At 40.5% G+C, this 25,199-nt stretch overlaps 1 protein-coding gene across 1 annotated transcript in view; it reads right to left on the bottom strand.

The window, feature by feature from the left end:
* Positions 1-1,301: 1,301 nt before the first annotated feature.
* The window catches only part of OIT3 (oncoprotein induced transcript 3), a 35,113-nt gene continuing 11,215 nt past the window's right edge, over positions 1,302-25,199 (bottom strand). Inside the window, exons 5-9 of the mRNA XM_007539414.3 lie at positions 19,805-19,927; positions 18,151-18,311; positions 15,402-15,817; positions 5,135-5,234; positions 1,302-2,486 (exon numbers count right to left, since the gene is read on the bottom strand). Coding sequence (XP_007539476.1) covers positions 2,313-2,486; positions 5,135-5,234; positions 15,402-15,817; positions 18,151-18,311; positions 19,805-19,927 — 974 coding nt within the window. The 3' untranslated portion in view covers positions 1,302-2,312. The remainder of the gene's footprint in view (positions 2,487-5,134; positions 5,235-15,401; positions 15,818-18,150; positions 18,312-19,804; positions 19,928-25,199) is intronic.

Genomic DNA, 25,199 nt, shown 5'->3' with positions numbered 1-25,199 from the left:
CAACAACAAAAACAGATAGGCAAAGTCATAGGTTTTCTACTACTCTGACGTAGGCCAATGGTGGCAGAGGAGAAATGCAGTTAGGTCCCTGAGGGCGTTCCTCCCCCCCGCCGCCGTTTTTCTTCCATTAAGCATTCATGTTGATATTCCTTATTATTAAGTGGTGTTAATATTATTTTAAAACCTGAGAAGTTATTTGTGAAAACTTTCACTGAAAAATAGCTAGAAAAATCCATGAAGCCTGAAAAGAGTGAGACACAAATGGTCATTCTTCAAAGTGTAGGTCTGAATTAGAATCACCTGAAACACTTCAAAAAAAGAAAAAGAAAAAGACTCTCTACCTTCATGTCAGTTTTTATAAATGCTACCAGAGTGAGGATGCTGGTAGACTGAGGACTGAAGGCCTCTAAGGTTAGAGATTGACAAATGGCCTAATACCTACTTTTCAAGTTTTATAGAAACATAATCAGGGGCCCGGCTGGTGGCACACCTGGTTGAGTGCATGTTACAATGCACAAAGACCCAGGTTGTAGACCCCAGTCCCCACCTGTAGAGGGAAAGCTTCACAAATGGTGAAGCAGGGCTGCAGGTGTCTCTCTGTCTCTCCTTCTCTATCATCCCCTTCACTCTCGACTTCTGACTGTCTCTATCAAATAAATATTATACAAAAAAATAATAAAAAGAAACATAGTCATACTTACATGTGTCTGTTTATTCCCAAGTAGAGCTGAATAGTTGTAGCAATGACCCATCACATGGCCCATAAAGCCTAGACTTTTGACCCGTTACCAGGAGTGCTGGCCACACCCTCAACTAGATAATTTGCTCCTTTCCCTACTTATTGTTAGTCCCACTGACTCCATTAAGAACTGTTGGTTGTAACTATTTCTTCCTTTTTTTAAAAAAAGATTTTATTTATTTATGAGAAAGATAGGAGGAGAGAGAAAGAACCAGACATCACCCTGGCACATGTGCTGCCAGGGATTGAACTTGGGACCTCAGGCTTGAGAGTCCAACGTTTTATCACTGCACCACCTCTGGGACCGCAAAAGTGTTTTTTTTTTTGTTTGTTTTTTTTCCTGCCAGAGCCATGCTCAGCTCTGGCTTAAGGTGGTGCCTGGGATTGAACCTGGGACCTTGGAGCCTCGGGCATGAGTCTCTTTGCATAACCATTATGCTATCTACCCCCACCTGAGTGTAACTATTTCTGAAATGAAAAAAATATGACCTGACTTTTTAAATGTAAAGATATTAAAATTAATTGGCATAAAAAGGATTAGATTTACCTACAGAAAAAGGTATCTCAGTGCTTTAGGATATTTATTTCAATAAAGTTTGTTAAGCACCCACGCAACAGAACATGGTATCATTTTACACTTTTCCCCATTGTCTCAGTCTGAGAACATAAAATGTCAAATAACAGGGCATATGATATCAAATTTTAGTTTTGACTGCAGGTCATCAAACCACTTACATAGATGCTACTGAATTTCATCAGCATTTACTAGCTGAAAATATGTCACTTAAGGCAGAATAAAAACATCAAAGAAAAACACTGTACAAAGTAACTACAAAGTCCCCCCATCACTATTCTCTGTTTAAGTTGAAAATTCAGAGTATAATTATTATTTAACAGCTTTAAGGAGTCACTGGCTATTTAAATTGTAATTCTAAGCACTATCTAATTGTTTAAATTCTAATTTGAAATATTAAGCTCAACTTCTGATTTTTTAAGTTTTTTTTTACATTTATTTATTTTCTCTTTTGTTGCCTTTGTATCTTTATTGTTGTAGTTATTATCGTTGTTGTTATTGATGTTGTCATTGTTGGATAGGACAGAGAGAAATGGAGAGTGGAGGGGAAGATGGAGAGGGGGAGAGAAAGACACCTGAAGACCTGCTTCACCGCCTGTGAAGCAACCCTCCTCCAGGTGGGGAGCCGGGGGCTCGAACCGGGATCCTTATGCCGGTGCTTGTGCTTTGCACCACGTGCGCTTAACCCGCTGCGCTACCGCCAACTCCCTCAACTTCTGATTTAAGAGGACTTACTGTATGTGTTTTGGTGCTTCAGAAAGAAATGAGGGTGCAGAGATAGTGGTTTTTTTGTTAGTGGATGAAGCCTCACCCAGGTGGAGCCAATCTGCGGTGAGGTGATCTTTCCTAGCGCAGTGGGTGAATGAGCGTTTCTCTAAGCACAGCCTGTGAGATTTAGAGGTCTACACTGTAGGGTGACAGCTGATGTTCTCTGGTGACAAGGGGAAAAGTTCCAAAGGAGTGGGCAGACTCCAGCCAGGATCCAAGTGTTGAGTTGCCCTAGTCATCCCAGTCGATGCTGATGGGGCCTCCCGTTAGCATCTGGCTCTGTGAGCCCGCAGTGTCCTCTCCTCGTGACACCTCCCTGCGCATTCTCCTGTGGCAGCCCTGGGCACAGCGGGACCGCTCATCCAGCATCCCACAGACCAGGACCCGACAGTGCAGAAACACTTCCTGGAAAGCACACAGTGATTTAAAAAAAGCAAAAGCAAACAAACACCGATGATGACAGCTTTCACTTGGGAGGAGCTCTTGCTCAAAGCTAGACACTATCCCAGATGCCCCATGTGTGATCTCATTTCACCTGAACAACAACTCTTGGAGGCAGATGTTATTTCCATTTTACACTTGAAACTGAGGCTTAGGTCAAGGAACATGCTTAACTTTGTGCAATTAGTAATAAAATGGCAAACTCGGGGCCGGGTGATGGTGCACCTGGTTGAGTGCATGTTAACACTGCACAAGAACCCGGGTTCGAGCCCTCAGTCCCCACTTGTAGGGGAAAGCTTCGCGTGTGGTGAAGCAGGGCTGCAGGTGTCTGTCTCTCCCTCTCTATCTCCCCCTTTCCTCTCAATTTCGACTGTCTCTATCTAATGAGTAAAGATAAAAAAAAACTATTTAAAAAAAATGGCAAACTCATGGAGTCATGTGGGTGACTTAAAAAAAAAATCTGGGGAGTCCGGCAATAGCGCAGCGGGTTAAGTGCACGTGGTGCAAAGTACAAGGACCAGCATAAGGATCCCAGTTCGAGCCCCCAGCTCCCCACCTGCAGGGAGGGAAGTCGCTTCACAGGCAGTGAAGCAGGTCTGCAGGTGTCTCTCATTCTCTCCTCCTCTCTGTCTTCCCCTCCTCTCTCCATTTCTCTCTGTCCTACCCAACAATGACAACATCAATAACAACAACAACAATAGTAACTACAATAATAAAACAACAAGGGCAACAAAAGGGAAAATAAAGAAATATAAAATTTTTTTTAAAAAGTCCGTATTCAGTGACCTGAGAGGTAGCCCAGTGGGTAGAGCTCTTTACTAGTAAGCAGGAGATCCTGAGTTCAGTTCCCCAGCACTGCATGTTTCAGACTGCTGTTTGCCTTCATGATATATATATATATATATTAAAGTCTAGGTCTTAATAAGTAAAGATAGAATCCACATTTAGTGGTTAGGTAGGCAGCTCAGCAGTACAGCACTTTTTTTTTTTTTTTTTTTTGCCGCCAGGGTTATTGCTGGGGCTTGTTGCCTGCACTACAAATCCACTGCTCCTGGAGACCATTTTTTTCATTGTTGTGGTTGCTATTGCTGCTATTATTGTTGGATAAGACAGAGAGAAATGGAGAGAGGAGGAGATGACAGAGAGGGGGAGAGAAAGATAGACACCTGCAGACCTGTTTCATTGCTTGTGAAGCGACTCCCCTGCAGGTGGGGAGGTAGGGGCTCGAACCGGGATCCTTGAGGTGGTCCTTGTGCTTTGCATTGTGTCTGTTAATCCTGGCCCCACATGAGACAACAACCAAAAAAAAACAAGTGGCACTACATGGATGGTGGACTGGTGCTTTGGTCACATACACTCTTCCCTTCTCAGAGAAAAAGAGTGAGAGCAGAGCCCATGTTACCATGTTCAAGGATGTGGACTGGGGCCTGCAAAGGGGGCTGGGGAACTCCAAGAATGGTGGAGTGGTGTGGTGATATCTGTTCTTCTTTCTGCCTCTCTCCTTCCCTATTTCTCTCTGTCTCCCACCCTCTATTTAAAGGAAAGAACAAAAATATCTACTGGGAGTGACAGAGTCATGCAGCAACTACCTTGGCAATGAAATGAAATAAAACTAAAAAGACTAGACCAGGGAGGTGTGTCACATGCATGAAGCACTGGACGCAACCCTGGCACTACATTAAAAACACTAAAACCCACATTCCTAGCTTCTGTCTCTGTTCAAGAACCAGAGACTGTTGTGAAGACGTCTGACAATATGCTCATCTTTCTTTGCATCCAAGTCTGGGAATAACCCTGACTCCCACACATTTCTGTATAGCATAACAAGTTATTTCTTCAAACTTCTTCTAAGTAACTTCCCGAAATATTCTGTCAAGTAAAAAAGGAAGAGGAAGATTAGCCATCATGGTTAGCAATTGTTTTAGGAGCAGTGATATAGCTATCGGTAAGAAGAAATCAGTGTGGAAAAAGTTCTCTCATTATATTGTATTGCTTTGTCTTGTGTTGTATTGTGTTGATATCGCCACTAGAGTTACTACTGGGCCCCCATGGTTTTTAGATAGAGAATGAAAGACAGAAAGGGAGAGAGATACAGAGAGAATGGTAGGAACTACAGTTCTGCTCCACTGCTCATGAAGCTTCCACTAGGATCAGCCTTTTCTGAAAGCACACCAATTTATATTATCACTGTATACTTCTCTCTGTCATCTAACATTTACTTTTATATGTAATAAATAGCATCTTATAATCTTTCTTACTGGCATTTTAAGTCCTATCTTCACTGAATAGTTCACTATTTGTCTGCGCTGTGACGTTTCTGTCCATATACTTTGCTGTATGACCTCCACACAGACTAATCATGCTTTCAGACAAGGATTCTAAATTAACGCTCATACAATATTCTCTCTGAATAAGCACAGTTGCTTTATTGGGCAGAGCAGATAACCGTAACCTTCATTCTTAACTAGTGTTAAGAGTATTTTTTCACAGGACCGGTAACAGTTTTAACCTTGGACTTCAGAGAATATCATCACATTGGGACAACAAGCAGGAAGGCTAAGGGTAGTGGGATGGGGTGGGCAGGGCTTACAGAATAAAGGTGTTCAGCTCACCTTGTGGTCTTTTCCTACAAACTTGAAGACAGGAACTTGAAAATGCTTTGCTAGGTGATCCCTCGATGTGTACTGCTTTACTGAGTCATCTGAAACACAGCTGAAAGTAGGACAGGGGAAAATATAAGACCTGATTACTAAAACAGAGGTGGGAAAAAACAACAGCAGTCCAATGTGTGTCCAGTCCAAGGCGAGGCAAGCTGGGTGGAGGAGGCTGGGCTGGATTCAAGCATTTGGAGAATGAAGGCAAAATGCAGTGACCCCCTTATGAAGGCATTTTCACACAGAGCACTGCTCATTAACTGTTCCATCTCTCACTTGCCTTAACTCCAAAACTGGGCACCAAACCCTCTTGCTAAGTTCTTATGTTAAAGTATTAGCAACAAGAACAATATTTCCAAGACAACTTTTGCTAGAAAGGCTATATTTTAATTTATACTATATCTCAGAAGTTCTGCATTCATATTCATTTAAAAAAATTTTATTTATAAAAAGGAAACACTGACAAAAACCATAGGATAAGAGAGGTACAACTCCACACAATTCCCACCACCAGAACTTCATATCTCATCCTCTTCCCTGATACTTTTCCTATTCTTTATCCCTCTGGGAGTATGGACCCAGGGTCATTGTGGGGTGCAGAAGGTGGAAGGTCTGGCTTCTTTGATCTGAGAGGAATGTTTGAGTGGTGTGAATATTTATTAGACACCTAGTAGACATTAATCCTTGAAGGGGTGAGGGGGACTCAAAGTTGAACAAATTCCAATTTGTGCATCAAAGAACTCTGTAAAGATCTAAGTTTCCAGGCCAATAGCTGGTTCTCTCTGAGGAACTTCATTTGCCTCTAAATTATCTCAGTTCCTTTTTTTGATTGTTTTTTTTCAAACTTAATGCTAAATTATATTTTGATAGAGTCTTGGGGTTACAATTTCAGAACTATTCTCTAGCTAGGGAAAAGAAATGTTCTGATTATCCAGTTTGAGGCCAAAATTTAGTATTAATGAAACATTTCTCCTTCAAGGCTGATAATCTGAACTATCTTTTCCACTATTAAGAAACTTTTTTATGGGTCTAGTTTCCTTTTTATGGATGTTTAATAGTTCCTGTCTACCAAGCCACACAAAAAAGTGGGGATCAGACGTCAAAGCCTGTGAAACTGGATACTTGCTTCCCATGCTTTACTGATAGCTTTCTAGGCCTTTGTTAACTGCTGTTTCAGTGCAGTTAAAAAGTCCAGTAAAATTATTTTAAAATAAGATATCTTGGCCTGTATTACTTTTATCATCGTATTTCATTACCCCAAAGAGGATCTAGATATATAATGCAACTTCCAGTATTTCTTGTATTTATGTTCTCATTTCCTTTCCTTTTTTTTTTTCTTGAGGCAAAATTCATTTATACTACATCCCAATTTTGTCCTGCAATAAATATGTATTGTATATCTAATCTCTGCTTGGTACTTCAGAGAATATAAAGATTTTAAAGGCTTATGACATCAACAAGTTTATAGTTTAGTATCTATAATAATAGTAACATGATATTAAGATGGAAATTTTTATCTAAGTGCCTAAAGGTTTTCAATTTATCTTTATCTAAAGAAATATTATTCTTTAGGGGCTGGTGTTGGCACACTAGCTTGAGGGCACATGTTACAGTGTGTAAGGACCTGGGTTTGAGCCCATGATCTCCACCTGCAGGGGGAAAGCTTTGTGAGTGGTGAAGCAGTGTTGCAGATGTCTCTCTGTCTCTTTCCCCCCTCTCTCTTTAAATATTTTTGTAGTATTTTATTTATTTATTAGATAGAGAAAGCCAGAAATTGAGAGGGAAGGGGGTGGTAGAAAGGGAGAGAGGCAGGGAGAAACCTGCAACACTGCTTCACCACTTGCAAAGCTTTCCCCCTGCAGGTGGGGACCAGGGGCTTGAATCTGGGTATTTGTGCATTGCGCCATGTGTGCTCAACTGGGTGTGCCACCACTTAGCCCCTCTCTCCTTCTTTCTCACCCTCATCCCTCTTGATTTCTGGCTGTTTCTGACCAGTAAATAAAGATAATAAAAAATTTAAAAAACATTATTATTTTCCTTTAAAATAGAAAATTAAGCAGACAGAGTGTCACAGTCTAACACAACACAGAATAGAACCCAGGAAAAATTCTGATTCTTTATTTGGTCCTGTTAACTCCAAGTTCATGTTATAAGAAAGTAATAATGGTGTAAGATAATCCAAAGTAATCTATTATCTAAAATGGTTCAATATTTGATTCTGAAATTCAGTAGATCTCTTTTTCTAAGATTAACTTTCTAATTGTACATTGAATAGACTTTCTTTAAATTATTTGGCCTTCTTAGAGCATACTCCAACTTAAACTAGAGAGAGATGAATCATATATTTTAATTATCAAGGGAAATCAGCTTGATATAAATTTAATGAATAATAAAAATAATTTCTAAATATAAATAAACTTTAAAAAATATTTTATTTTCCTTTTTTGTTGTTGCCCTTGTTTTTATCATTGTTATGGTTATTATTATTGTTGTTATTGATGTTGTTGTTGAGAGGAATGGAGAGGGGAGGGGAAGACAAAGTGAGAGAGAGAAAGATAGACACTTGCAGACCTGCTTCACCACTTGTGAAGTGACCCCTCTGCAGGTGGAGAGCCGGGGGTTCGAACCGGGATCCTTATGCCGGTCCTCGAGTTTTGTGCCATGTGTGCTTAACCCACTGCGCTACAGCCTGACCCCCTAAATAAACTTTTGTATTTATATTAGGGTTCTGGTCTAGCTCCAAATTACTTTTATGATAAGTGCTCAATCAACAATTTTATCTGGCAACTATTGAATGGCCCTAACTACAGACCAGGCATTGAGAAAGCAGAAGGAAAGGGTTCTGATTCAGACTGGATGAAATCCAGTAAAGCGTGGTGGACAAGATGAACCCATGGAATCTGGGCGTACAAGTAGAATCAGACAGAACACTCTCACCCCCAGCCTAGGACCTTTTCCACCATCATGCAGCAGGACTTCAAGCGAGAAACTTCACCCAAGTCTCAATAAATGTACTGTAACTTGTCAACCCCACCCTCCACCCCCCAAAAGAAGCAGACAGAAAGAAAACACAAGATTCTAGGAGGGGAAGCATAGGTTCAGAGCAAGGGAGTATAAAATTTTTAAAATTTTCCCGTCAGCACATTTTTTTCTTTTTTATTATTTAGTATTTGGTAAAGATTAGAGAATGAAATAGCACAGCTTGTTAGAACTGTCCAGAACAAAAAGTAGATATTCCTTAACTGACAGACTAAATCACAAATAAACTTGACAAATTTTATTGAGACTTCAGCTTGCTGTCTTTCAAGTGAGTTTGATTACGTATTTATTTTGTGAAAAGTAGATTGAGGGTAGGGGAGACAGCATAAAAGTAATGCAAACAGATTCTCATGCTTGAGGCTTCCAGGTCCTAGGTTCAATACCCTGCCCACTGTAAGCCAAGAGTTGAGCAGTGTTCTTGCAAAAAGAAAAAGAGAGAGAGAGAGAGGCAGAGAGAGAGAGAGACAGAGACAGAGAAATAGAGAAAGAATGAGAGAAAAAAAGGAAAGTAAAAGTAAATTGAAATGAAAGAGACAATTATTGCGGTGAAAAAAATATTCACAACTTTGGCTGTAGCAATGGCTTTACAAGTGTAAATATCAAAAATTACTAAACTGTATATTTACTCTTAGGGGGCACATATTAAAGCCAGAGACTCTTACATGTGAAGTATGCACTCTTCCACTGAGCTACCATCCTTGGTCCCAAACTGCACATTTAAAATATGTATGCTTAGGGAGTCTGGCGGTAGCACAGTGGGTTAAGCACAAGTGGTGCAAAGCGCAAGGACCTGTGTAAGGATCCTGGTTCGAGCCCCGGCTCCTCACCTGCAGGGGAGTCGCTTCACAGGCGGTGAAGCAGGTCTGCAGGTGTCTGTCTTTCTCTGCCCCTCTCTGTCTTCCCCTCCTCTCTCAATTTCTCTCTGTCCTATCCAACAACGACATCAATAACAACAATAATAACTACAACAATAAAAAAACAACAAGGGCAACAATAGGGAATAAATAAAATAAAAAAATAAAATATGTATGCTTACATTGTAATCCTACCATCTTGAAACATACTATTAATAACAAAAATTAGTTTTAAAGAACCATAAAAAGTATACTTACTGCATGCAAATAATACTCAAAGCTATAGAAAAAAAAAGAAATAAAAGAAAGAAAACAAGGGGGCTGGGTGGTGGCTCTCCTGGTTAATCACACATGTCACCATGCATGATGCATGAGGACTCAGGTTCACACCACTGACCGCCCCCCCCAGAAAGGGGGAAGATTCATGATGAGTGAACTAGTGCGGCAGGTGTCTCTCTTTATCTCCGATTCCTACCTTCTGTTGAAAAGAGAGGAAAAAAAGGAAAAGGTGAGGGAAAGCCACTGGGAATGGAGGGGAGGGACATGCAAGCACTGCCTCAGTGATGACTCTGGTGGCAAAAAAAAAAAAAAAAAAAAAAGCAGAAATCTTCTCCTTCCCTAAAGTAAAATCTTAGCCTAATTTATTTTAAATTTTATTTATTCATTTATTAGAAAGATAAGTGAGAAAGAACCAGATACCACTCTGGTACATGTGTTGCCGGGGAACTGAACTCAGGACCTCATGCTTGAGAGTCCAGTGCTTTGCCCACTGCACAATCTCCCAGACCACTGGCCTAATTTATTTAGTAATAAATATGTGACTAAAAATGAAACTTTCTATTTTCAAATTTTCTGAAGACTACATAAAGGTGGTCAGAAATCTAAAATGTGGGTGTCGGGCGGTAGCACAGTGGGTTAAGTGCACGTGGCACGAAGAGCAAGGACCGGAGTAAGGATCCTGGCTCTAGTCCCCGGCTCCCCACCTACAAGGGGAGTCGCTTCACGGGCGGTGAAGCAGGTCTGCAGGTGTCTATCTTTCTGTCCCCCTCTGTCTTCCCCTCCTCTCTCCATTTCTCTCTCCTATCCAATAACAACGACATCGGTAGCAACGATAATAATAACCACAACAACGATAAAAACAACCAGGGTAACAAAAAGGAAAAATGGCCTCCAGGAGCAGTGGATTCGTAGTGTAGGCACCAAGCCCCAGCGATAACCCTGAATGCAAAGAAAAAAAGAAAAAGAAATCTAAAAGGTTAGATGTCACTACAATACTACTGGCTATCCAATGCAGCACAAAAGGATACAATTTCCATCTTCGGAAAATAACTAAGATGGTTACAAGAATATGAAGTTAGAATTGCTCCTGGTAAACAGTTCAGTTACCAACCAAAGGAAATGTGCCAACCTAAGGTTGACGTCAGGGTTCTGCTAAGCATTATAAACAAATGTATATTATACCTGATAATGTACCTGATATTGCACATAATATACAACATAAATTTTATGTGTAATATATAATTCATTTTCCTTTAACTATGCTCAGGGGCTCTGTGAAACTGAGATTTAAGAGCTGGGAATTAGAAGGCTCTGTTAGGGAGTTATTTTAGCTGTCTAGGTGAAAAATAATAAGAGCTGGCATTAAAGCAATTAGAATTAGAGTAGAATAGAGAGAAAAGGACTAGGAAGTTACTACTTTTTTTTTTTTTTTTTTTGCTTCCAGGGTTATTGCTGGGGCTTGGTGCCTGCACTAGGAATCCACTGCTCCTGGAGGCCATTTTTTCCCATTTTGTTGACATTGTTGTTGTCATTATTGTTGCCATTGATGTTGTTGTTGGATAGGGCAGAGAGAAATTGAGGAGGGGAGACAGAGAGGGGGAGAGAAAGACACCTGCAGACCTGCTTCACCGCCTGTGAAGGGACCTCCCCCAAAGGTGGGGAGCCGGGGGCTCGAACTGGGATCCCTGTTCCAGTCCTTGCGCTTCACGCCATGTGCGCTTAACCCGCTGCACAACTGCCCGACCCCCGGAGGAGGTTACTACTTTTTTTTTTTTTTTTTTGGAAGGAAGAAATAATTATTTATTTATTTATTATTTTTTAAATTTGTATTTATAAAAAAGGAAACACTGACAAAAACCATAGGATTAGAGGGGTACAACTCCACACAATTCTCACCACCAGAACTCCATATCCTATCCCCTCCCCTGATAGTTTTCCTATTCTTTATCCCTCTGGTAGTATGGACCCAGGGTCATTATGGGGTGCAGAAGGTGGAAGGTCTGGCTTCTGTAATTGCTTCCCTGCTGAACATGGGCATTGGCAAGTTAATCCATACTCCCAGTAGGAGGTTACTACTTTTTAAAATGAATCTCTGGTGCTGGGAGAGAGATCACCCAATAGAAAACACACCTTGCACAAGGACTGGGTTGGACACACACTACTATGTGGGAACACACTGACTGGAACCAGGGGAAGTTTCATGAAGAGGGAAGCAGAACTGTGCTGTCTCTCCTTTTACTCTCTCCACCTCCTCCCTCCCTCCATCCTTTCTTCCCTTCCTTTTTCCATCCCTCCTTCCCTCCATCTTTATCCAAAATTAAAAGAATAAAGATTGTTCTCTGGAAACAGTGGAATCACACAGGCGCAAAACCCAGTGTGCCCAAATTAGTTAAATTAAGTAAAACTCAGTTGATTCAATGTTGAAAATCCTGTGAGGTTGATAGAAGTCAGCGAAAGTGCCTGTGGTCATAGATCCAAAGATACAGAAAAGTAAATATTACAGGGGCTGGGTGGTATAGCGCAGCTGGTTAAGTGCACATGGCGCAAAGCGCAAGGGCCGGCATAAGGATCCCAGTTCGAGTCCCCAGCTCCCCACTTGCAGGGGGGTCGCTTCATAAGTGATGAAGCTGGTCTGCAGGTGTCTTTCTCACCTCCTCTCTGTCTTCCCTTCCTCTCTCAGTTTTTCTTTGTCTTATCCAACAACAACAGCTGTAACAATAATAATAACTACAACAAGGGCAACAAAATGGGAAAAATGGCCTCCAGGGGCAGTGGATTCCTAGTGCTGGCACCAAGCCCCAGCAATAACCCTGGAGGCAAAAAAAAGGAATCAAAGATTGGAAGGGAAGAAGTCAAGCTCTCACTTTTGCAGATGATATGATAGTATGCATAGAAAAGCCTAAAGAATCCAGCAGAAAGTTATTGGAAGTTATTAGGCAATATAGCAAGGTGTCAGGCTACAAAATCAATGTACAAAAATCAGTGGCATTTCTTTATGCAAACACTAAATCCAAAGAAGAGGATATCCAGAAATCACTCCCATTCACTGTTGCAGCACAATTAATAAAATACTTAGGAATACTTAAAATACTTAGGAATAAACTTAAAATACTTAATTATAAATATATATAATATATAGTTATAAATTATAAAATACTTAATTATAAAATACCTAGGAATACTTAAAACACTTAGGAATAAACCTGACCAAAAAAAGACTTGTATACTGAAAACTATGAGTCACTATTTAAGAAAATAAAAAATGATACCAAGAAATGGAAACACATCCCATGCTCATGGACTGGAAGAATTAATATCATCAAAATGAATATTCTCCCCAGAGCTATATACAAATTTAACTTGATACCCATTAAAGTTCCACCAAACTTCTTTAAGAGAATAGAACAAAAATTACAATCATTTATCTGGAATCAGAAAATACCTAGAATCACCAAAACCATCTTGAGGAAAAGAAACAGAAATGGAGGCATCACACTCCCAGATCTCAAACTATATTATAAGGTCATCATCATCAAAACAGCCTGGTACTAGAACAAAAATAGGCACACAGACCAGTGTAACAGAATTGAAAGCCCAGAACTAAACCCCCACACCAATGGACATCTAATCTTTTATAAGTATTAAATGGTGAAAGGAGGCTCTCTTCAATAAATGGGGCTGGGAGAACTGGGTTGAAATATTCAGAAGAATAAAACGGAACCACTTTACCTGACCAGAAACAAAAGTCAAGTCCAAATGGATCAAGGACATGGATGTTAGACCAGAAACTATCAAATACTTAGAGGAAAATATTGGTGAAACACTTTCCCACCTAAACCTCAAGAAAATCTTTGATGATACAAACCCAATTGCAAGGAAGACTAAAGCAGAAACAAATCAATGGGACTACATCAAATTGAAAAGCTTCTGCACAGCAGAAGAAAGCATCACACAAAGAGACCCCTCACACAGAATGGGAGAAGATCTTCACATGCCATACATCAGATAAGAGACAAATCACCAAAATATACAAAGAGCTCAGCAAAATTAGCAACAAAAAAGCAAATGACCCCATCCAAAAATGGGCAGAGGATATGAACAGAATGTTCAGTACAGAAGAGATCCAAATGGCTAACAAACACATGAAAAATTACTCCAGGTCACTGATTGTCAGAGAAATGCAAATAAAGACAACACTGAGATACTACCTCATCCCTGTGAGAATGGCATACATAAAAAAAGACAGCAGCAACAAATGCTGGAGAGGCTGTGGGGACAGAGGAACCCTTCTGCACTGCTGGTGGGAATGTAAATTGGTCCAACCTCTGTGGAGAGCAGTCTGGAGAACTCTCACAAGGCTAGACATGGACCTTCCGTATGACCCAGTAATTCCTCTCCTGGGGATCTACTCCCAGGACTCCATAACACTCAGCCAAAAAGATATGTGTACACCTATGTTCATAGCAGCATGATTCATAATAGCTAAAACCTAGAAGCAATCCAGGTGCCCAACAACAGATGAGTGGCTGAGAAAACTGTGGTATATATACACGATGGAAAACTACGCAGCTATGAAGAACAATGAACCCACCCTCTCTGACCCATCTTGGATGGAGCTAGAAGGAACTACGTTAAGTGAGTTACGTCAGAAAGACAAAGACTAGTCTGGGATGAGAATAACAGAAAGGGAGACTCAAAGCAGGATTTGACTGAGTTTGGAGTAGGGCACCAAAGTAAATATCTCTGAGTTGAGGGTGAGGGTAGATGTTCAGCTTCAAGGGCTGGAGGGGGGGATGGGATGGGATGAGACACAGCCTTTTTGGTGGTGGGAATTGTGTTTATGTACACTCATATTAACTTTTAGTCATATAGATCACTATTTAATTAATATGTGAGGAGTAAAATTTGATTGAATGTCTCAAACTTTTTAATGCACAGACCACAGCCTGAGTCTTTGAAATGTTGATTCTCTTAAAGGAGAACAGAAGGCAGAACAGAAGCAACTGGTAGCATTACTCTATAAGACACAGTTATAAACAAATAATGTCAAAGGAGATAAATTATGGTGATGTTGTGTGTGATACAGCAAATCCTAACAAAGGGATTTTCAAAGTTAACCCAAATAATTTGATTATACCAATAACTATCTGTTGTCTTTTTGAACCCTAAGACAGCAGGAACCTTGAGAGCCTGTATTTCCCCAGTCCTGGAACCTCTAAGGTGGGGCTCACTTTCCTGCATGCTTCTCTCAATTCATACCATATGATATTACATCTGCTGATCCCAACCTAATCAATGCAGTGAGTACCACCTCAGCATGCTTCACTTTAGACTGTGTCCAGAGACATCAGGCGTGGAATGTCAACCCTTCAGCCTCATTACTTGGGTGAGACCTTTCCTTTCATAGGATTCTCTATTTCCATTCCAGGTGGTTCACATCCTAACAAAGTCCCAAAACCTAGATATAGACCAGGTCCCACGAGATAGGGCATATGTTCACATGTTTCCATAAATTAGGGCAAAATATATACCTGAAAGCAAAAGTACACAATAGTCTGCACTGGGTCAGTATATGCAGCAAGCAAGTAGAAAGACCTAAAAAGACACCATAAAGTTCCTAATGAAATAATGTCTACTTAGACTTAGATACCCTCCTCACCTTTTTCTTGTTTTGTTTCCTTCTCTTCCATCAGTTTTTTTCCTCCAAAATATCAATAAACGGTTTCTCAAATAATGAGATTACAAGAATGTCACAAGATTCTAGGATGTTATTGAATAATCCTGTGATCTTAGAGGCCAGATGTGGAGATCTTAAAAAGTTTAATGGTGGGGCCAGGCACTGGTGCACCTGCTTGAGCGCACACATTACAGTGCACAAGGACCTGGGTTCAATCCCCTAGTTTCCACCTGCAGGGGGAAAGCTTCAGGAATGATGAAGCAGGGCTGCAGGTGTCTCTCTGTCTCTATCCCTCTCTCTATCTCCCCCTTCCTTTTCAATTTCTCTCTGTCAAATAAAAAGATATTTTAAAAAATAAGTTTAATGGCATAGTTACCCATCCTGGATAAGGTAATACTTCATGATCTCATCAATCTTGGAAGTAGGAGTGGCAAAGCAGCTCTCCACCAGGCTTTCTAAGCCATTCACGTGCACTAGGGGCTCAATGCCAAAGTAGAGAGAGTCCCGAAGCTTGAGCGTGGGCAGAGCCTCCCGGTAAGGTTCTTCAAACTCGTGGTCCTTGAAGATCTCTAGCGTGAAGGGGAAGGTTCCGTGACTGCGGCTCAGGATTTCCAGGGGGGCATTACGAAGGTTGGGCACATAGCCTTCAGAAATGGTATACAGGCGAGGGAACTCGCAGGTCACGGGGATCAGCAGTTTGCTGGTTCGGATAATGATGTCGCCGCTGCTCCCCGGGGTCTGCTTGGGTAGACCCGTCACGAGGTTACTCGCTACAATCTTGTCATTCACCACCTAGCCCAGGAGGGTAAGGAGAGAAAAGACTTCCCGTTTATTTCTCCTGTTCCTTCTTTGCCCCCACCCATCACCTCAACATTCTCCAAACTGCTGTATATAGTTTACAAACACACGACTGGAGATTTGATCACCCTAACACGAACTTTTTCATTGCTTTAGGACAGAGAGAAATGGAGAGAGGAGGGGAAGACAGACAGGGGGAGAGAAAGAGAGACACCTGCGGACCTGCTTCACCGCTTATGAAGTGATTCCCCTGCAGGTGGGGAGCCAGGGGCTCAAACCAGGATCCGTTAGCCGGTCCTTGCGCTTTGCACCACGTGCGCTTACCCAATGTGCTACCGCCCGAACTCCCTTTATTTTATTTTTATGTGATAAGACAGAAATTTAGAGGGGAATAAGGAGGGAGACAGAGACACCTGTAGACCTGCTTCACTGCTTGTGAAACTCTCTGCCTGAAAGTTGGGGCCGGGGGCTTGAACCCAGGTCCTTGAGCACTGTAATGTGTGCACTTAACCAGGTAAGCCACTAAACGGCTCCTCATTGCTTATTTTTTATATATTTGCCCTTGTGTTTACTATTATATCATTACAAGGTACACTTCCCCACCATGCCCACCACCAAAGTTCTGTGCCCCCAGCCCCACTGACAACCACCAAAGTTGTCATAAAGTCTTAGACACAGTTCAAAGTTAGGCTGCCTTAGGCTTGTAGGTTTCACCTCTCTGTATTCCACATATGAATGAAACCATCCAATAGTTGTCTTTCACCTCCTTACTTCACTAAGCATAATCACCTCAAGTTCTGTCCACTGTCATGAAGGACACAGTATCACTTTCAAGGTGTGGAGCGGAATTGCACTGAATATCTGTCCTACTGCATCTTTATCCAGCCATCTGTCAATGGACATTTAGGCTGTTCCCACCCTGTGGCTATTATAAATATGCAGCTTTGAACTTTTGGGGGTACACATGTCCCTTCAAATGAATGATTTTATGTACTTTGGATTTCTGCCCAAGAATAATATTGCTGGGTCATAAAGTATTTCTAGTGCTTCTTAATTTTAGCAAGCTATTCTGACAGTTTAAAAGTTTTACATACTGCTTTACAGTCAACCCACACACTTCTCTGGTATATAACCCATAAAACTTGAGCTGTGCAGAGTCAGCAAACTCAAAGCTCTGATATTTTAGAAAAATAACAGCGTCTATTGACACTGCAGCATAACTGTGTGCTGAACTCATCGCTGTGTCTCATAGACTGCCGTCGTGTTTATACAGATGGACCTCACGTCTTTATCTCCAGTCTCATCTATCTGCTTTCCTGTGTGTCAGGAACTTTGGCTTCTTATGGGGCATTTTCATTTCATTTCCCAGAAATACAAGAAACAAAACTTATCTATACTGACACCACTTTATCTCTTCCCCTTAGTCTGAGCAGCTCTCTGATTTCTCTTAGTTGGATTCAATAAGTAAACACAGTGCAGAACAGAAGGGCAAGATAGCTCACCAGGAAAGTGTAGCTACTTTGCTGTGCATGTGACCCAGGTTTGAGCCTAGGTCCCACTTCAGTGCTGTGGCGTCTTTCTTCCTCCCTCTCCCTCTCTCTTGTTTCTCTCTCTCCCTCTCTCTTGTTTCTCTCTCTCCCTCTCTCTTGTCTCTCTCTCTCTGTAAAAGCCGGAGTGCTGAAACCTCAGAGGTGATTAATTAATTGCAAGGGACTCTATACTAATATTTTGGAACCAGGTCTTTTTTTCCCCTATTTATCTTTTGATTTCATCATGACATTGTGAGCTTAACCCCATTTCAATGGGATAAAACCCAGAAATCTCATTATCCTAACATTCATGGCTGACTTTTTGAGCACAGTTTACTTCCCACCTGTTTTTACTGCAGGTCAGACTGTACTGCCCATTCGCCTTAGCATAATCCCTAAATTTGTCCATCTCTAAGACTTATTTATTTCCATCTCCAATGCCCTTTCTTGTTCATCTCTGCTTGTATAATGTGTGTGTGTGTGTGTGTGTGCGTGTGTGTGCGCGTGTGCACACTCATGCACACCCTAATTGAAGTCTTTCTTGTCCAGTTCCTTCCTGGATTCCTCCAGCACCTGCCATCTGTTCCCTGTATCTTAGACATAATCCCTGTGTGCAGTCATCTCACTACTACTGTGTATGTTTATACTTCTGACTCCCCAGCACGGCAATGAGCAGATTCTTGAATGAGATATAAACCTTTCAACTCGTTCAGTTTCAATACTTGAAATCATTTGCTACCTCTTGTATGAAATATCATCTGTGTCTATCAACTGTCTCCCAAGTAACTGTAAACCTACATCGACCACAGTGCCGCACGTCTTGAGTGAGAAGAGGATGTTGACGTGGGTGCCGTTGGACACTCCACGGCAGGAGGTGTTGGTCAGGAAGAGCTCCAGACCGCCGACCAGGTCCCTGGGGATGTTCACTTCAATGGTGTTCGACTTGCATAACACGGGGACTATGGCAGAAAGGGCTTCTGTTAGAAACAGGGGAGCGGAGCTGGAGAAATGGCTAAGAAGGCTGTACAAGGAACTACTTCACCTTCAAACAACTTATGCTTTTCTCTTTTTTTTTCTTTTCTCTTTTTTTCTTTTCTTTTTTTTAAACCAGAGCACTGTTCAGTTCTGGTTTATGGTGGTATTAGGGATTGAACCTGGGACTTTGGAGCCTCAGGCATGGGAATCTGTTTGCATAACCATTATGCTATCTACCCTCTGCACAACTTGTGCTTTTCGTTCTAGCCTCAGTGAAATATACGAGGCTCAAAACCATTTTGTGAATAAGCCCAGGACTCTTTTTTTTTTTTTTTTAATTATTTTGATCAGAGCACTTCTCAGCTCTGGTTTATGGTGGTGCTAGGGATTGAACCTAGGACTTTGGAGCCTCAGGCATGAGAGTCTGTTTGCATAACCATTATGCTATGTATTCCTGCAGCCTAGGACTCTGAAAGCCCAAGGTTGTAGTCAAATAATGTTCCTTGAATATATATATATGAAATTTAAGGAATAGTATGTCCAAGTTTCTCTCTCTCTCTTTCTTCTTCTTCCTCTTTTTTTTTTTTTTCTTTTTCCAGAGCACTAATTAGCTCTAGCTTATGGTGGTGCAGGGGACTGAATCTGGGACTTAGAGCCTCAGGAATGAGAGACTCTTTGCATAACCATTATGCTATCTACCCCCACTCCTTGTATGTTCAAGTTTCAATCCAACAAATATTTCTGAAGCTATGGGTAGCATAGTTCTATAAACTGAAACACTTAAAGGATTAACTTGCAAATATAATTTATTGGCAATATGGAAAATGCCCTGCTTTCATATAGACTTCTGTCAAGTAATGGCATTACTTTGACTTTACTGTTAATTAGAGGTAATAAAAGCAGCATTAGTCTACTTAGGGAAGACTTACAAATTGTCCTTGCACTGATCAGTGAACCATAAATGCTGACAATAAAATCCACTTCAGTTTAATAGTAAAAGGTAGCTTTCCCTTAACACTTCTCTGTTCATTTCTCCAGATTACAAATACCCTCAAAAGGGTCCTATTGGGTACTGTGACAAGTGTGTGGGGACATCAGTACGTGAAGACATACAACAATATACTGTATTAAAAATCAAAGGCAGGTGTTCATTAGATTTTTGCTGGGTGAATGAATTAATATTCAGAACAAACATAACTCGATTTTCAAAAAACAGTTCTCAGAATTGTTGATGCTCATGGTGTAGCTGCATATTTAAAAACAGTTATGATTGTAACACATTTTTCTTAACACAAAGGAAAATATGCTTTTGTTGTTGTTGTTGTTACTTTGTTCAGTGGAGCTGTAAAAAATACAGCTCCAAGAAATGTTGTTCTAAAAGATAAGAATCTTGACACATTAGGGTAAAGAAGGAAGGGAGATTCCAGCAGGGAGGAGACGGAAATCAGAGCAGAGAGCCAATGGGCCTGTACACTACCTTGGCAAGTGTGATTATCCTCGGCCAACACCAAGCCCCGAGGACATTCACACCGGTAGCTCTTCTCCAACACGATGCAAGAATGGCTGCAGCCGCCATTGTTATTATGGCATCCTTCGATGTCTGCGGTAAAAGCCAAAAGAAAAAGAATGCTCTTGCAGCCTGCTTCCTTAAACATTTTGGTTTATGGGATGACACTTTGCACCAGAGATTATACTTGACTCATTGCAGTGTGACTGGGGCCTACTGACTGAGGGACTAACCCTCACCACCCACCACACAGAAGTTCATTAAATCATTAAATCTTATAGTAAAGATACCAGTCATTACTACGTTCACCTGGCAAGCTGGTGAGGTGTTTCACAGAATGCCTTTCAGTATGGGTTTGCTTGATATTTTTTTTCTCATATTTAGACTGATCCATAAATTTATATCTAGGTAAGGAAGTCCAAAAGAATTTTCTTAATTTTTGTAACAGTTCCTCTACCCAGTTTGGAATTTTATACGGTATTTTTTTAAAATACATATACAGTTTTGTTGCTATATAAAGGATCAAAGTATAAATTCAACTTGATAAGCTGGGTGGTCAGAATTAATGCTGACTGGTACTCAACTCTCTTGTTTTTTATTTTATTATTTATATTTAATTTTATTAGGGATGTAATACTGATCCACAAAATTTTAAGACAACAGGGGTACAACTGCACCGCTCCCACCACCACAGCTCTGCATCCCAATTCCCTCCATTGGAAGCTACAGCAGTTCTCCCAAGGCTGCAGACATGGGTTAACTGTTATTTCTCCAACTATCTGTCTATATTTGTTTATATTTGCTTATTTTTTCCATGGTCCCTCTTTCCTTCTCTTCTCTTCTCTTCTCTTCTCTTCTCTTCTCTTCTCTTCTCTTCTCTTCTCTTCTCTTCCCTTCTAAGTTACACCTACACCCACTACTACTACTGAATGTCCTTCCCTTTTTCCTCTTCTCTTTTTGGGTCCTGATGGAATTAAAGTTCAGATCCGTCTGGTCATCTTTCCCTATCATTTCTCCATTGCTGGGAGTATGGACCAAAATTATTTTTGGGGTGCAGAAGGTGTGAGATCTGGCTTCTGTAACTGCTTCTCTGCTGGACATGGGCCCTGGCAGGTTGATCCATACTCTCAGTCTGTTTCTGTCCTTTCCTAGTTTTGTCTGTTTTCTTAGGTGTCTAGAATTAAGAGCACTAGAGATATGTGTTTTGAGCTGATAGTAATTATACTATAAAAATGAGGACTGGACAACTCACTAAAAGAATCCATTCAACAGAACTCTGATGCTTCTCTTTTATTTTATTTTATATTTATTTATTTGTCTTTTGGATAGGACAGAGGGAAATTGAGAGGGGTGAGGGAGATAGAGAAGGAGGGAGAAAGATAGACAACTGAAGACCTACTTCACCACTTGTTAAGTGACCCCCCCCCCCTGCAGGTAGGGAGCCTGGGTTGGAACCAGGATCTTTGCAGGGGTCTTTGTGCTATGTGTGCTTAACCTGGTGCACCACTGCCTGGCCCCTGGAACTCTGATGTTTCTTTTACAAAGCAGTTTATTTGAAACACTTACATTTTTTTTAAGGGCCAGGTGGTAGTGTGCCTGGTTAAGCACACACATTACAGTACCCTAGGAACCAGGCTCGAGCCCCCAGTCCCCACCTGCAGAGGGAAAGCGTCACAAGTGATGAAGCAGGGCTATAGGTGTCTCTCTGTCTCTTTCCCTTTCTATCTCCCCCTCTCAATTTCTTTATCTCTATTCAACAGTAAATAAATATTTTTTAAATAATATTTTTTACATTTTAAAAATAATAAATATATTAAATCAAATGGACAAAAAGGAAAAACATTTTCTTGAAAACAAAAAAGCTACATAGCTAACAGAGAAAAGTAATGATCACTGTGGGCTCTGGGCATTATCTTCTAGGTCAGGGATCATTGAATTCCAGCCTGCTCTTGCAACATACTTGTAAATAAAGTTTTATTGGCACATATTCATTTACCTATTATCTACAGAAACTTTCTCAATACAAGGGTAGAGGTGAGTAGTTATAACAGATTCTGTAAGGTCTACAACACTTAGAATATCTGGTATTTGACCTATACAGAATAAAACTAGCCAACCTTGTTCTGAATGTAAAGAAATGCTTTTTTAAAAATATTTATTTATTTAATATTTATTTATTTATTTATTCCCTTTTGTTGCCCTAGTTGTTTTATTGTTGTAGTTATTATTGTTGTCATCGTTGTTGGATAGGACAGAGAGAAATGGAGAGAGGAGGGGAAGACAGAGAGAGGGAGAGAAAGATAGACACCTACAGACCTGCTTCACCGCCTGTGAAGCGATGCCCCTGTAGGTGGGGAGCCAGGAGCTTGAACCGGGATCCTTAGCCAGTCCTTGCGCTTTGCGCCACGTGCACTTAACCCGCTGCGCTACCGCCTGACTCCTTAAAGAAATGCCTTTAAGTTATCTGAGACATTCAAGGGAAGATATAATGTGATTTCCTTTTTTAAAAATATTTTTTATTATCTTTATTTGTTGGATAGAGGCAGTCAGAAACTGAGAGGGAAGGGGGAGATAGAGAGAAAAAGAGAGAAATACTTGCAGCTCTGCTTCACCATTTGTGAAGCTGTCCCCCTGCAGGTGGGGACTGGGGGCTTGAACCTGGGTCCTCGCACTGTAGTTTGTGCATTCAACCAAGTGTGCCACCGCCGGCCCCTAATATGATTTCTACTAAAAAAAAAAATGTCGTTCTTTGGAACGACATTAACTTAGGGTGAATCCGTCTTTTGTGAAACGGAGACTATATTTTCAATGATTTTTTCTTTGTGGGCAGGGTGGTGGCACATCTGGTTGAACTCAGGTGTTACAATGTGTAAGAACTCGAGTTGGAGCCCCCAGTCCCCACCTGCAGGGGGAAAGCTTTGCGAATGGTGAAGCAGGACTGCAGGTGACTCTCTCTCTCCTTCTCTATCTCCCCCTTCCCTCTCAACTTCTGTTTGGTTGTTTTTTTTTTTTTAATAAAAAAGATAATTAAAATTTTTCTTTGCAAAATGTAAGAGATTAGGATATCTATGAATCTGTATGAAAGGAAAAAAGTACTTTTCTAGCTTTTTTTTGAATAGCTGAAAATTATATCAGGAAACTATATAGAGGAAATTATAGACATATGAAATAATATGTTCAAAACCAAAATGATTTTCTTTGTTCTTTTTCTTTTCTTTTTAAAATTTTTAAAATTATCTTTATTTATTTATTGGAAAGAGAAAACCAGAAATTGAGAGGAATAAGGAGATACAGAGAGACAGAGACAGAGAGACACCTGCAGCACTGCTTTACCACTTGCAAAGCTTTCCCCCTGCAGGTGGGGACTGGGAGCTTGAACCCTGGTCCTTGAGCATTGCAACATATGTGCTCAACTAGGTGCACCACCACACAGCCCCAATTCTCTTCCTTCCTTCCTTCCTTCCTTCCTTCCTTCCTTCCTTTCCTTTTTTTTTTAATTTTTATTTTATTTTATTTTTTTTTAAAAAGGTCTTTCCTGGTCAGAGGAATAACTTGCAGCATAGGGTTCCTGCCTCACCATATAGAAAACCCAGACCTGAAACCTGGCCCCACAGGGGAGAACCAAGGTGCAGGGGTATCTCTAGTGCTAGGCAGTCTCTCTCTCTCTCTCTTTGTGTCTCTATATCTTTATCTGAATGAAAACTGACTAGAATATTTCCAATAAAATTTTCACAAATAATTACAAGTGTTCCCCATTGAACATTTCATTAGTATTTAAATATACAAAGATAATTGCATAAAATAGTTGATTTGTGCAGGGTTCAGCACATTAACTTTACTCAATAAAATTTAAAAAATTAATCTTATTATAGGGGACAACAGTTTAGTTTGCCTTTGGGAAGGGGTAGCATTTAATTATTTTGAATATAACTAAAAAATGAACTCTTCTAAACCCTACTATGCCATACAGTCTATTATCCTGTAGGGCAAATGATATGTTCTATAAATAATAACAAGTCACATATTTCTTTGCATTGTCTACAAAGAGGCTTTTTATTGTTGCTGCTTCCAGTCTCTCAACTCCAAATGGCATGAGATTCAGACTTATTAAAGTAACTGATGAGATTTGAGTTGTGATAATTTGAAAGGGCTAATATACTTTAGAATAGAAACTTTAATTTTCACACAATAGCAGTAGAAAATTATCACTTCAATTACGTGGTGTAAATTACATATTTTTATTACTCAATCATATTAGATGTATATAGTGTTTCCTCTACTAAAATTAATAATTTTACTTATTAAACTATGCATTCATCTCCACTCAGTGCAAAACACTGGCAGGGGGTCGGGGAGTGGCGATATGAAAAGCAGTCACACACTTCTGAGATACCATATCTCACCTATGAGACATTGTAAACACACAGATTCTACAGGGAAAGTTCAGCAACACAAGTATAAACCCATTCGCTATGCTGCCTGCTCCTATCACCTCCCTACTCTGCTATGTTCCTTGGATCTGCAGTGTAGGTGTCACCAAGAGTTATTAGAAATGGATATTTTGGCCTGACCCCAGACCTACTAAAGCAAAATCTGTGTTTTAGCAAGATTCCAGGTTATTCAAGGGCACATTAACTTTTGAGAAACACAGAATACACTGGTTTTTAATTATCAAATTAAAATATAGTCCTCTGTCTCTTGCAAAATGCAGCAACTGCCTCTTATTAAATCTCTGTGACACAATGGGCACTGAATTCTGTCTGTCACATGAGCACCCTCAGTGATGAATCTTTTTATTTATTTATTTATTTTTTTTTACTAGTGATTGGTAAGATTGTAGGATAAGAGGAGTAAAATTTCATACAATCCCTACCACCAGAGTTCTGCATCCTATCCCCTCCATTGGAAGTTTCCCTTTTTTTTTTTTTTTTTTGCCTCCAGGGTTATTGTTGGGGCTCTGTGCTCACAATATGCATCCACTGCTCCCGGAGGCAATTTGTTTTTTCCATTTTACTGGATAGGACAGAGAGAAACTGAGAGAGGAGGGGAAAACAGAGAGAGGGAGAGAAAGACAGACACCTGCAGACTAGCTTCACTGTTTATGAAGCAACTTGCCTGCAGATGAGGAACAGGGGGTGGGGCTGGGGCTGGGGCTGAAATTGGGATCCTATTGTGGGTCCTTGAGCTTTATACTATGTGCACTTAACCTGGTGCACTACCACCCGGCCTCCAGGTTCCCTATTCTTTATCTCTCTGGGAGTATAGACCAAAATAATGATGACTTACTGTTTTTTAAAAAAAATTTTTTAAAGACTTAATTTTTTTAAATTATCTTTATTTATTGGATAGAGACAGCCAGAAATTG

Source organism: Erinaceus europaeus, chromosome 1 (genome assembly GCF_950295315.1).
Source record: "Erinaceus europaeus chromosome 1, mEriEur2.1, whole genome shotgun sequence".
In the NCBI taxonomy this organism is placed as follows: domain Eukaryota; kingdom Metazoa; phylum Chordata; class Mammalia; order Eulipotyphla; family Erinaceidae; genus Erinaceus; species Erinaceus europaeus.
The sequence above is the reverse complement of the archived record's forward strand: the minus strand, read 5'-3'. Positions and strand labels throughout refer to the sequence as shown.